The 14862-nt window shown below is 37.7% G+C and overlaps 1 protein-coding gene across 1 annotated transcript; it reads right to left on the bottom strand.

The window, feature by feature from the left end:
• Positions 1-3230: 3230 nt before the first annotated feature.
• On the bottom strand, positions 3231-4250 carry LOC148757642 (endogenous retrovirus group K member 8 Gag polyprotein-like). The gene has a single exon (XM_088799311.1). The coding sequence runs from the start codon at positions 4248-4250 to the stop codon at positions 3231-3233; it is 1020 nt and encodes a 339-aa protein (XP_088655437.1).
• Positions 4251-14862: the final 10612 nt, after the last annotated feature.

The following is a 14862-nucleotide window of genomic DNA, read 5'->3' as shown; positions in this document are numbered from 1 at the left end:
TCTGTTTTGATTGCTAGAGGAAATCCCATAATTGAAAAACAGACAAACAAGTGGCATATTGCATGGGCAGTTGTCTCACCACTTTGAGCAGTAACGAAAAGAAAGCCGGAGGCTGTATCTCTGGTGACATGCACAAAGGATAAACGTCCAAAAGAAGGAATATGAGTTATACCCATCTGCCAAAGAGCATTGGGTACAAGACCTCTAGGATTTACTACTTCAGGGCATTCCTTGGAGCATTAAGAATCTGACAAGTTGGACAGGTTTGAACAATCTGTTGAGCTTGTTTTTTAGTGATAAGAAACCGAGAGCAAAGACCACCAACATTGGTATGGGTCAGAGAATGGAAATGTGTTGCCTCGGTAACATGCGCACTTCCTACTAATGAGTCTGCAATAAAATTACCTTGAGTCATAGGGCCAGGTAATGTAGTGTGAGCCCGAATGTGGGTGATAAAGAAAGGGTGTTGACGATTTCTCACAATCTGTTGGAGTTGGGTAAACAAAAGCTGAAGAGATTGATTAAGATTATTGGAGAGATGCTGTTTCAATACTTTGTACTGTATGAACAACATAAGCAGAATCAGAAACAATATTTAAGGAATTTGAGAAAGTTTGTAATGCAGTTAAAACTGCAACCAACTTGGCCTTTTGTGCTGAAGTACAATTAGTACTTCAGAAAAAGCCACTCCACCAGGTCATTTTGTTGAACAATTACTCCTGTAGGTGAATGTGGAGTAGGGAAAATTAGCATTTGTAAAGGCAAAGAGGGATCAATACATTGAACTTGAGCATCCTGAATTTTCTTTTCAACTAATTCTAACTCTTTGTTGGCCTGAGGAGTTAGGGTGTAGGGCTATCCAGTTGAGGAGAGCCTCACAAAAGACCAAATAAATTACTGAGAGCATAGGTGGGGATACCCAGAGTTGGGCGTAGCGAATTAATATCTCCCAATTGTTTTTGTAAATCATTTAAAGTAGAAATTTGATATCTTCTAATTTGGACTTTCTGGGGCTTGATACACTGGTAGTCCACTACTGTCCCTAAATATTGGACCAGTGTTATCATTTGAAATTTATTTGGAGCAATGTAAAGTCCAGCACAATCAAGCTGTTTTTTGAGTAATTCAAAGCATGCCAAAAAACTCTATTGAGAGTGCAGCACATAGAATATCATCCATATAATGAATAATATAAAAATCTGGGAAATTACTTCTTACAGGTTGTAATGTTCTAGCTACAAAAAGCTGACAAATTGTAGGACTATTAAGCATTCCTTGTGGGAGGACTTTCCATTGAAATCTCTTCATAGGTTCCTTATTATTAATTGAAGGAACAGAAAATGCAAATCGAGGACAATCTTGAGGATGTAAAGGGATTGTACAGAAACAGTCTTGTAAATCTATAACTATTAAAGGCCAATTCTTTGGAATCAGTGAAGGTTGTGGGAGCCCAGGCTGTAAAGCATCCATGGGCTCAATTATAGCATTAATAGCTCATAGATCTGTGAGCATTCTCCATTTTCCTGATTTTTCTTTATAACAAGTACAGGAGAATTCCAAGGGTTAGTAGAAGATTCTATATGGTCTTGTTCTAATTGAGTTTGTATTAATTCTGTTAATGCCTCTAATTTTTCTTTAGAGAGGGGCCACTGTTCTATCCATAGAGGCTTATTGTTTATCCATTTTAGGGCTCCCAGAGTCCATAGTTGTTCAACAGTGGCCCCTACATAAAAAGCTCCTGATTTTCTGATTTAAATTTTAAATTTTCTGATTTAAATCCTTATGTCCTTGTTGAGATGAGGGCTGCATAGGTTGAGTAATTCCCTCATTAAATCTTCCTAAACCTTCTCCTGTTTGATATCCCATTTGACTCATAATCTGTTGACTCTGAGGACTATATTGTCCGGGTGGTATCCAAATTTCTGTTTTCCATTGTGTAAGCAGATCTCGACTCCACAAACTAACTGGAATGTCTGCAACATAGGGCTGTAAAAATCCTTTTTGTCCCTCTGGCCCAAGGCAGGGAAGAATGCAGACACTTTGGCACAAGCCCGAAGCTTGGCCCACCCCTACTATGTTAATGTTTGACTCTTGTACTTTCCAATTCTTTGGCCATTCCTGAGAGATGATTATGGACACATCTGCTCCTGTATCAATGATTCCAATAAATCTTTTGCCCTGGATTTCAATTTGACACACTGGACGAATTTCTGATATCTTTTCTGCTAGAAAAATTCCTGTCTGTCCTGTGTTTTTAAACCTTCCAGTTCCCCTTTTTTTGAGTTCTCTCTTTTCCTGGGAGACTGTATGGGAGCAAAAATAATTGTGCAATACGTTCTCCCTTTTTAGCTGTCTAAGGAACAGATGAGGACATTATAATTTGAATTTCTCCTTTACAGCCAGAATCAATAATACCTGTATGAACTGTAACTCCCTTGGATGTTAAACTAGAGCGACCAAGGAGAAGTCCAACAGTACCTGGGGGATTTGGTCCAAAAAGTCCAGTGGGCACATGTAAATGAGATTCTCCAGGAAGTAATAAAATATTTTGTGCTGCACAGAGATGTGTAGTGGCACTGCCTTCCATAGTAGGACTTAATTGTTGAATTGAAAGTCGGGGGGAGGTACTGCCTGATAATTCTGAAAGGCAACCTGATTTGCATATGCCCTGGTTTTTGTTATGGGGACCTGGGGCTGGCTTCACCTCTGTTTTCCCTGAAGAGCGATCCCATTTTTATGAAAAAATGATCTGCATTCAAAAGCCCAATGATTTCCTTTTTGGCATTTAGGGCACAATCCAGGGGGGTTAGGTCCCGTAACAGTATTAGTATTAGGCAAATGGGAACTATTTTTATTTTTCTTTCTACATTCTTTTCTGATATGGCCTGGCTTTCCACAATTGTAGCAACTACCAGGAAATTTATTTTGACCTATTTTTAATCCAGTCATGGCTTGGGCTAACATATTAGTTTTAAATAGTTTAGTCCCTACTCCTTGACACAAACAGATGTATCCCATAATGTCAGTTTTTCCTCTCATGGTCCCGATGGCCTTCTTGCAGTCACCATTGGCATTCTCATATGCCACTATTTGTAAAACTATCTCAGCTGCCTGTAAATTGGCTACCTGTTTGTTAATAGCATCCTGTAACCTGGCAACAAATTCAGAGTATGGTTCTCAAGGACCTTGTAAGACTTTTTGAAATGACATCAGGGCTTCACCGTCAGTTTCTATTTTTTCCATGCCATTAGGCAAATTCTTTGTAATTGTTCAATAGCCAGTTCATTCATTCCTATTCGATCTTGGGGGTTTTCCCAATGGCCACTCCCTAGCAATCGATCTTTGACAATAGCTATATTGTGAGCCTGATTAAGTCTAGCTTGGGTTTCTGCACCATCAATCCACCAAGTTTTAAATTGCAAAAACTGGCATGAGGAAAGACAAGTTTGGGCTAGGGTGTGCCAATCTGTGGGAATTAATCGATTGCTATCAGCTGCACTCCGCATAAGACCTACGGTGTAAGGAGAAGCAGGGCCGTACTGTGTTACAGTTTGTTTAAGCTCCTTTAAAAGCTTAAATGAAAATGGCTCATGTGAAAATTCCTGAACAATGTTAGGGTGGTCTGGATTTGCGTCAGGTATAACACGCTCACGAATGACAACGGGGAAGGCAAATACCTCGATGTCTCCTTCCAGTCTCGCCTGCCTTATACCCTTCTCCACGGCAGAGAGAACTGCGGGAGAGCCTCCCGAAGGAGGGGGAGGTGCGCGAGCGGCAGAAAGAAAAGGATTAGCCTTTTTCTTTTCCTGCTGCCCGGGTGAATCGCATTCACACGCTGTAAAAGCCGGAGGCGGCAGATCAGGGAAGGGAGCTGAGGGCTCCAACGGGGTATATACTGTGGAAGCTTCCAGAGACCCTTCCTCCTTTTCCTCAGATTTCTGTACTTCCTTTTTTCCTTTATCTTTCTCATCAGTTTGTAAAGGTTTTAAAACTGACTGGATTAATCTCCACGTATCCCAGATGGTTACTGGGAGAGAAACGCCTATATAATATAATTCCTGAAGTTCTGTACCAACTTTTTCCCATGTTTTTAAATCTAACGTCCCTAAATTTGGGAACCAAGGGCAATGAGTTTCACTTACTTGGAGGAGCTCCTCTAATTTCTGATCTGACACTCGAGCTCCTCCAGCCTCAAGAAGGTGCTTGAGCAAACAAATATAAGGCCTATATCGGCTATTAACATTCCCCATTATGTACAGAGAAAAGCATAGAGAGGAGGAAGACTTTCACTCTGAACGGATTCAGATGCCCGTGTGGACGCGTCCCTCGAGGGACTTTAAGGTCTGTCTTGGCTAAGGTGCACCCGTATAAATCCCGGGCCAGGTTAACGCTGTCAGGCGCTGAGTCACCGTTTTGCCTTATGACTTAGACCTCGGAACCGCAGATTAGGGCCCACACAAGCTCCGTAGCCCAGGCAGTGGAGCTATAGACACACACTCACACATTCACACCCTTGCACACAGAAAGAGAAAATTCCCCTTTTTACCTTGGTTAAATTCTCCAGGAGTTACCCTACTTTCTTCCAGTAGTTGTTGCGACCTCTCCCGGGCCTTGTACCGTGAAACCTCTTTGAAACCTTTTTGTATTCCGACTCGAAGTCGACCTTCCTTCTCAAGCCCCACAAGTGAGTCCCAAAAGCGGGCCTCAGAATAGGGCCCCACGTTGGACGCCAGATGTCACGTCCCACACGACAAGAGTTGTGGGGAGTGAGGAGGGCAGCGCAGGGTTAAGAAAAGACAGTAGCCAATAATAGAGTGTAAGCGGGGCCAAGGGGTCCCAGTCTCAAGGACTGAGCCCCAAATCAGCCTACGCATAGTTTTTATTACTTAGGTGGGGAAGTAAAGGAGATAAAGCTTGTCAATCTCAAGATCTGTGAATCCCACACATCATAATAGGTAACTGATTCAATTCAATCACCCTTGTCTGCAGGCAGCAGAACTGTAAGTCTCAGGATGTATGTACTTCTCCAAGGGACAAAACCTGTATGCATATGAATAGATGGAGAGCATATCATTGAATCACTTCCCTTGCAGGTTGTGGGAAGGAATGCAGCCACAGAGGCAGAGGCTCTCCTTAGCCAGGGGAAGGTGGGGGTGCTGTGCCCACCTAATGAACCCCGTGGGTTCTCCTGTTGGTCCCCAGTCGACTGTGCCTGGCTTGAGGCTCTCTCGCCCCCGCCCCCCCCCCCATGGGGAATCTTACTGGTCCTTGACTGACCAGCCATCTTTCTGGGGCCAAACAGGGAGACATAAGGTGGAAGCACAAAGGTGAAGCAAAGTCCCTGAAAGGATCCATCTCACAGACTCTCCTTTCTTTAGGGGCAGGTACAAGGAGACAGACAGGTAGGCTGCTGTGTGGCAACAGAACAGAAATTGCTTTAGTAGGTCTCTGGTGCCTCCCCAGTCTCCCCTTTTTATGTGTCAACCTTGGAGGTGGCTGGATGATGCTCTGGCTGGTCTGAAGCTGCCCACTGGGCATTCAGACCTGCAGACTCCTGGGAGGGGCCCCACTGCAGGCCAAGTTTAGCTGCAGCCTGTGCTCTGCCCAGGGCCACGGAACGAGCCAAAAAGCAATCTGTCTGCATCTGGCTATTTGCCAGCTCCTCCATCTGGGAAAATCCTGTTCCTCCAGCCTTTTCCCTGAAGCCAGACAACTCAGTCCCACCCCATATGTCCCTGGCACCTTTTGAGCTGCTGCCCCAGTTCTGGAGCTCAGAGTGAGTGAGTTTGTCAGCTAGTGAGTCCATTTGCAGGCCCTTTAAGAGGATTGCCTAGGGCTCCAACATCCCTTGACTCACTCAGCCACATCTCTGCTGGTTTTCGTATACAGAAGTTTTAGGGACATCTCTTACCAGCACGAGGATGCTGGCCTGGGGAATCTGGTGTGGGGCTGGGACCCCTTGCTCCACTGGGGCACCTCTGCAGCTGAGATTGCCCTGACAGGTTTTAACTGCCATGCGTGGGTGAAGGACCAGCTTGTTCTGCACCACCACCCCTCCTACCAGTCTCAAGGTGACTTCTTCTTTATGTCCTTAGAGGTAAGACTTTGATTCAGCTAGACCTCAGGTGATTCTCAGTGGTGGTTGTTCTGTAGTTTAGTTATAATTTTTATGTAGTCAGGAGAGGAGATAAGCACAACTGTTTACTTACTCTGCCATCTGGACCTGAAATGTGAAAGTTAATTATCAACTGTCCTGTACTTCTTATCAAATTCTAGACGTTTCCTCACTTTGCTTTCTCCCACTTTCTTAATTTACCACCAATGCATTAAATGTAACCTTGCCATGTCTCTTTCTTTGATTCTAAGTGTGTAAAATAAACTGTAAAACTGCCATTCTCTGGAGAATTTTCTTAACCAGTTGAGATACTGCTTCCAGGCATGTTCTCAAAATTTGGCTCAAATAAATTCTTATAATTTTTTTCTATAGATTTGGATATTCTTACATTGGCAGAGGTGACATTCTCTCATTTACCGTGTTTCCCTGAAAATAAGACCTAGCCGGACCATCAGCCCTAATGCGTCTTTTGGAGCAAAAGTAATATAAGACCGATATATTATATTATATTATATTATTATATTATATTATATTATATTATATTATATTATATTATATTATATTATATTATATTTCTCGGTATTATATTATATTAATATAAAACTGGGTCTTATATTAATTTTTGCTCCAAAAGACACATTAGTGCTGATGGTCTGGCTAGGTCTTATTTTTGGGGAAACACGGCAATAGACCTGGCTTGGTCCTGTGCCTGTGATCACAAAGTGTGTCAGGTTAAGGAGCTCTCTCTAGAAGGGGCCAGGATTCTCAATCACAGTGTGACACCTGCTCCATCACCCGAGGCTCAGATATGCACCCCAAGGACATTTTACTAACCATAGACTCAAATAACAAGTTGTGAAAATTGTTACTTGTTCTTTATAAATTGGAGTGGACCCAGTCACTTACTGACATGTAGGTTATTATACACGAGGCCCTATTCTAAAAGATTTGTCTGAATCATATTATTTAGTACATAATCCAAGAAACATATACTGATGCCTATATGAAGACAAGGACAGCATGGCACCAAAACCATCTATTCTGAAATGTAAACACACTCCTTGTTCTTAATTCCTTTTTAATTTCCTGAGTTTCATCTAACCTCCTTTGCCCCTTGTTTTCTGAAATGTGTAACCACTCACTGCTACATTCACCTAGGAACAAAACAATGAAAATGGTCCATTAATGAAATTTATTCTGACCCATTTATGAACATTTTTCCACTGGGGAGGAAACTCTGTGACTTTTGAGAATAAACAAAAAAGTCTATGACTTTGAGAATAAACAAATGTTTTCTGGAAATCACCTATAAGACAGATCAGCAACCAAATTGTATCCTCTTCTTTAAACATTCCAAATTATATAAAGTTTCCAAGTTTTGTTAAATAAATTTAATTAGAATGGCATCAAATTAATTGGGTGCCAAGAAAAAAATAGGGAAATACCTTCTCCGTTCATATTCCTGAAGTCATTTCTTTTCAAAGATTGCCCTTTCACACAAAGCTTGTTTCTATACTTTGCACTACAAATGAATTCTAATGACAACAACCTGCATTCTGTGACAAACAGGGACAGATTCATCAAACCACACAGACTCTGTCCATACTGCTACCGGCTGTTGCATATTTACAGAAGGACCAGGGAATATTGAAAGGATATCAAAAAATCTGCAGAGAGATAATAAATAATAAGGAACTAAACCATGAATTAATGAACAAAATCTACAGTAAGAGGACAATTAAAATTAAGGAATACAAATTATATTTTAAATGTCACAAAAAATTACTTCAAAACTTATGAACTCCAAATCATTTTACTATTTGTAGTAATATGTAGACTATTTTCCCTGAATTTATCAAAATAAGTACTCTGGTTTTAGCTAAGACTTGAGATATAAAATGGTAACGTCTGTTTGCTTGTTTGTTTTTGTAAACTCACTTCTGACTTTCTGTACTGTGTCTTCTGTCCTTATAACCAACAAGCTCTAGTGTCTCATCTGATGAGAATGAGGTACTCTTTTCAGTCAGCTTGAAAAATTCCAGTTCATTTTAAAATATGGCTTAGTTGGTTTTAACAATGTAGTCTCAGACAGTGAAGACTCATTTTTTTAAACGTCAGATTTATTAAAATGTAATTTTTTAAAGTCAGATTTATTAAGGTGTAATTAATTTCATTAATTACATAAAATTCACATTTAAAAAATAGACTTCATTTTTTAGAGCAGTACAGAGCATGTACCCCAATATCCCATCTTCCCCACAGCCTCCTCCATTATCACCATCCCCAGCCAGAGTGGTACATTTGTTACAATCAAATCCATATTGACACGTTATTATTACCCAAAGTCCATAGTTTACATTAGGGTTCACTCTCGGTGTTGTAAATTCTGTGCGTTTGGAGAAATATATAATAACATGTATGCCTCATTATGGTATCATACAAAATAGTTTTACTGTCTTGAAAATCCTCTAAGCTCCACCTACTTTTTTATTTTTTACTCCCTAACCAGCCCCTGGCAAACACTGGAACTTTTTACTGTCTCCATAGTTTCATCTTCTCCAGAATATCAGATAGTTGGAATCACACAATATGTAGCCTTTTCAGATGGGCTTCTTTTACTTACTGACATGTACTTAAGAGTCTTTCATATCTTTTCATGACTCGATAGTTCACTTCTTTTTAGGACAGAGTACTATTCTATTATCTAGATGTACCACAGTTTATTTATCCATTCATCTGCTGAAGGAAATCTTGATTGTTTCCAAATTTTGGCAATTATGAATAAATCTGTGTGCAGGGTTCTGCACGGACAAAAGTTAAAACTCATTTGGTAAATACCAAGGAGCACAGTTGCTGGACCATATGGTAAGAGTATGTTTCATTTTGTTAAAAAAAAAAAAAAGAAAAAGAAAAGAAAAGAAAACTGCTAAACTGTCTTCCAAAGTGGCTGTGCCATTTTGATTCCCATCATCAGTGAATGAGAGCTCCTGTTGCTCCACATCCTCACCAGCTTTGATGTTATCAGTGTTTTGGATTTTGTTCATTCCAATAGTTGTGTAGTGGTATCTCGTTGTTTTACTCTGCATTTCCTTAATGACAAATGATGTGTAACATCTTTTAATACACTCATTTACCATCTGTATATTTTCTCTGGTGAGAGAAATTTTTAATTGGGTTGCTTGTTTTCTCATTGTTGTATTTTAAGAGGTTTTTTGTGTTTGTTTGTTTGTTTGTTTTTTGTATAGTATGGATAACAATCCCAATTTCATGTATGAATTTTGCAATTTTTTTCTCCTAGTCTGTGTCTTTTCTTGTCATACTGTTGACATTGTCTTTCACAGAGCAGAAATTTTTAATTTTAACAAAATTAAATTCTTTCATGGGTCATACCTTTGGTGTTGTATTTAAAAAGTCATTATCAAGCCCAAAGTGTCTAGCTTTTCTCTTATGTTACCATCTAGGAGTTTTATAGTTTTGCACTTAAATTTATGTCTATGCTCCATTTTGAGTTAGTTTTTGTATAGGGTGTAAGGTTTGCATTTAGATTAATTTTATGTACCATTTTTTGAAAAGACTATCTTTTCTAAATTTACCCTTTTTGGGTGTACAATTTGATGGATTTTGACAAATGTATCTAGTCATGTAAATACCACCACAACTGAGATGTAGAATACTCTATTATCTCCAAAGTTCCTTATGTCATTTTAGAGTCACTTTCCTCTCCTAACTTCGAACTCCTGACAAACACTGATCTATGCATATTTCTGTCCCTATATTTTTTCCATTATGTGGACATCTTACAAATGAAATCATACCATATGAAGTTTTTTGTACTTGGTTTCTCTCACCTAGCATAATGCTTTTGAATTTCATTCATATTGTTGCATGTATCATAGTTTTTTTATTTTTATTGTTAAATGTTATTCCGTTACATAGATGTATCATAATTTGTTTATCCATCTACCAGTTGATGGGCATTTGAGTTGTTTTCAGTCTGAGACTATTATTCATAAAGCTGCTATAAACATCCATGCATAAGTCTTTGTATGGCATCTGTTCTCATTTCTTTGGGGTATATGTCTAGGGGAGGGATTGATTGTTCATATGACAATGAATACATAACAAGAAACTGCTAAACTGTTTTCAAATCTGGCTGTCCCATTTCCCACTGGAGTATGAGAGTTCAAGCTATTCTACCTTCTCACCAACACATGGTACAGATAGGCTTTTTGTTATTTGTGTGTGGATTTTTTTTATTTTTTTTTTGGCATTTTATTTAGCATTTTTACTTTATTTTAATTATTTGTTCAGTTACAGTTGACATTCAATATTATTTTATATTAGTTTCAATTGTACAGCATAGTGGTTAGACATTTATATAATTTATTCATGATGCCTCCAATTAGTCTAGTACCTCCCTGGTACTATATTTGCTGCAGCATTATTGACTATGTTCTCTATGATGTATTTCACACCCCCATGACTATTTCCTAACTACCAATTTATAGTTTGTAATCCCTTCACCTTTTTCACCTGGCTCCCCAACCATCTCCCCTCTGACAACCATCAGTTTGTTCTCTGTGTCTGACTCTTTCTGTTTTGTTTGTTTGCTTATTTTGTTCTTTAGATTCCACATATATGTGAGATCATATGGTAGTTGTTTTTCTCAGTCTGACTTACTTCACTTAGCATAATACCCTCTAGGTCCATCCATGTTGTCATAAATGTTAAGATTTGATTCTTTTTTATGGCTGAGTAATATTCCATTGTATGTATTTTCCATAGTGGCTGCACCAATTTGCAATCCCACCAAGAGTGTATGAGGGTTCCCTTTTCTTCACATCCAGGACAATACTTGTTTGTTGGTGATAGCCATTCTGACAGATGTGAAGTAGCATCTCATTGTGGTTTTAATTTGTATTTCTCTGATTAGTGACATTAAGCATCTTTTCAAATGTCTGTTGGCCAGCTGTATGTCCTTTTTAGAAAAATGTCTATTCAGGTCCTCTGCCCCTTTGTTAATTGGATTGTTTATATTTTTGTTGTTGAGTTGTATGAGTTTTTTATAGATTTTTGGATATTAAATCCTTATCAGATGAATTGTTAGTGAATATCTTCTCCCATTCAGTAGGATGTCTTTTCTTTTTGTTAATGGTTTCTTTTGCTGTGTGAACACTTTTTAGTTTGATGTAGTCCCATTTGTTTACTTTTTTTCAGTTTCCCTTACCAGAGGAGATAAATCAGTAAAAATATTACTAAGGATAATGTCTGAAAGTTTAGTGCCTACAGTTTCTTCTACGAGTTTTATAGTTTCGGGTCTTACATTTAAGTCCTTAATCCATTGTGAGTTTATTATCGTATATGGTGTAAGAAGGTGGTCCAATTTTATTTATTTTTCCAAGTATCTGTCCAGTTTTCCCAACACCATTTATTGAATAGACTGTCTTTACCCCACTGTATGTTCTTGCCTTCTTTGTCATAGATTAAATGATCATACAGACGTGGCTTTATTTCTGGTCTCTCTATTCCATTCCACTGATCTATGTGTCTGTTTTTATGCTGGCACCATGCTGCTTTGATTACTATAGCTTTGATATCAGGTAGTGTGATATCTCCAACTTTTTTCTTCTTTCTCAAGACTGCAGCAACTATTTGGGGTTTTTAATGGCTCCATATAAATTTTAGTATTATTTATTCTAGTTCTGTGAAAAATGCCATTGTAGTTTTTGTAGGAATTGCACTGATTCTATATATTGCTTTGGGTAGATATGGGCATTTTAATTATGTTAACTCTTCCTTTCCATGGGCATGGTATATGTTTCCATTTATTTGTATCTTCTTTAATTTCATTTTTCAGTGTCATAGTTTTCCAAGTACAGGTGTTTTACCTCTTTGGTTAAATTTATTGCTAGGTATTTTTTTTTAACGCAATTATAAATAGAATTGTTTTCTTAATTTATTTTTTTCACAATTCATTATTGGTGTATAAAATGCAACTAATTTCTGAATATTAATTTTATATCCTGATATTTTATTGCATTAATTTATCAGATCTAATAGTTTTTTGGTGGGATCTTTAGGGTTCTCTGTATATAGTATCATGTCATCCGCAAATAATGACAGTTTTAATTCTCTTCCAATTTGGATGCCTTAATTATTTTTCTCTTTCTGATTGCTATGGCTAGGACTTCCAGCACTATGCTGAATAAAAGTAGTGAAAGTGGGCATCCTTGTCTTGTTCCTGATCTTAAGGGGAATGCTTTTAGCTTCCCCACTGAGTATGATGTTAGCTGTGAATTTATCATATATGGCAATTATTATGTTATGTTCTATTCCCACTTTGCTGAAAGTTTTTATTATAAAGGATGCTGGAATTTGTAAAATGTTTTTTATTCATCTATTGATATGATCATAAGATTTTTATCTTTCATTTTGTTTATGTGGTGTATCACATTAATTGAACCAACCGTGCATCCCAGGAATAAATCCCATTTGATCATAGTATATGATCTTTTTAATATATCATTAAATTTGCTTTTGTAACATTTTATTGAGGGTTGTTGCATCTATGTTCATCAGGGATATTGGCCTAAATTTTCTTTTTTTGTAATGTCTTTGCCTGGCTTTGGAATCAGGGTAATGGTAGCCATGTAAAATGAGCTTGGAAACTTTCCCTCCTCTTGAAATTTTTGGAATAGTTTGAGAAGGATAAACATTCTTTGAATGTTAGATAAAATTTACCATGAAGACAACCAGTCCTGGACTTTAGTTTGTTGAGACTTTTTTGATAACTGATTTGATTTCATTATAGTAGTCAGTTGGTTCATATTTTCTGTTCCTTCTTAAATCAGCCTGGAAGATTGTATGCCTCTAGGAATGTATCCATTTCTTCCAAACTGTCCAATTTGTTGGCATATAATTATTCATATCATTTTCTTATAATCCTTTGAATTTCTGTGGTGTCAGTAGTTACTACTCTTCTTTCATTTCTGATTTTTTAAATCTGGTTCATCCTCTCTTTTTTTCTTGATGAGCCTAGTTAAAGTTTTATCAATTTTGTTTATCTTTTCAAAGAAATGGCTCTTGGTTTTATTGAGCTTTTGTATTGTTTTCAGACTCCATTTCACTTATTTCTACTCTTATCTTTAGTATTTCCTTTCTTCTACTCACTCTGGGCTTTGTTTGCTATTTTTTTCCTAGTTCCTTTAAATGTAAGTTTACATTGTTTATTTGAGATTTTTCTTTTTCTCTTGAAGTATGTTTGTATTGCTATGAATTTCCCTCTTAGGACTGCGTTTACTATGTCCCATAGATTTTGGGTCACCGTGTTTTCAATTCTGTTTGTCTCAAGGTATCTTTTGACTTCTTCCCTGATCTCATTCTTAACGCATTCAATATTTAGTAGCATGTTATTTAGCCTCCATGTGTTTGTGTGTGTGTGTGTGTGTGTGTGTGTGTGTGTGTGTGTGTGTTTTCTTGTCATTGATTTCTAGTTTCATACCACTGTGGTCAGAGAAAAGCTTGACATGATTTCAATCTTCTTAAATTTATTGAGACTTGTTTTGTGGCCTAACATGTGTCTATCTTGGAAAATGTTCTATGTGCACTTGAAAAGAATGTATATCTGCTGCTTTGGGATGAAATGCTCTAAAAATATCAATTAAGTCCATCCAGTCTAGTGTGTCATTTAAGGCCACTGTTTCCTTATTGATTTTCTGTCTGGAAGATCTGTCCATTGATGTCAGTGGCATGTTAAAATCCCCTACTATTCTTGTACTACTGTTGATGTCTCCTTTTATGTCGGTCAATATTTGCTTTGTACGAAGGTCGGACAATTAGAGTTCCAAAATTACTTTGAAGGGTGGACTAGGCCCTGGCATCAATGCATAGTTTCCCAAGGGGAATACTCAGAAGGTGACTGCAGTGATATTGAGCAATGAGGTATGTAGCACTTTTTCTAGGATTAGTTTGAAAACTTAATTTTCAGACCTCATATATTTAGGTGCTCCCATGTTGGGTGCATGAATGTTTACAAGAGTTATATTCTCTTGTTGGATTTATCCCTTATTGTTATATGATGTCCCTCTTTGTCTCTTTTTATAGCCTATGTTTTAAAGTCTATTTTTCTGATAGAAATATTGTTACCCCAGCTTTTTTTTTTTTCATTTTATTTCACATGAAATACCTTTTTCAATTCCTTTACTTTCAGTCTATATGTGTCTTTTGATCAGAAGTGGGTCTCTTGTAGACAGTATATGTACGGGTCTTACTCTCTTATCCATGCACCTACCTTATGTCTTTTGATTGGAGCATTTAAATCATTTACATTTAAACTGATTATTCATCGTTACATAGTTCTTGCCATTTTATTATTCACATTTTGTATCTCCTTTTGTTTGTACATTTCCCCCTTCTTCTTCTTAAAGAAGTCCCTTTAACATTTCTTGTAATATTAATTTGGTGGTGATAAACTCCTTTAGCTTTTTCTTGTCTGGGGAGTTTTGTATCTCTCCTTCAATTTTAAATGATAGCCTTGCTGAGTAGAGTAATCTTGGTTGTAGGTCCTTGCTTTCCATCACTTTAAATATTTCATGCCAATCCATTGTGGCCTGCAAAGTTTCTGCTGAGAAATCAGCTGGCAATCTTATGGGAGCTCCCTTGTAAGTAACTAGTTGCCTTTCTATTGCAGCTTTTAGAATCTCTTTGTCTTTTACCTTTGCCATTTTAATTATAACATATTTTGGTGT

This window comes from Rhinolophus sinicus, chromosome 7 (assembly GCF_057876585.1).
Source record: "Rhinolophus sinicus isolate RSI-liver-muscle chromosome 7, RSI-T2T, whole genome shotgun sequence".
NCBI lineage: Eukaryota > Metazoa > Chordata > Mammalia > Chiroptera > Rhinolophidae > Rhinolophus > Rhinolophus sinicus.
This window is presented reverse-complemented; position numbering and strand designations above follow the sequence as displayed.

Coding starts and splice junctions, on each gene's coding strand:
- LOC148757642 (XM_088799311.1), bottom strand. CDS start 4,250: ATGGGGAATGTTAATAGCCGATATAGGCCTTATATTTGTTTGCTCAAG.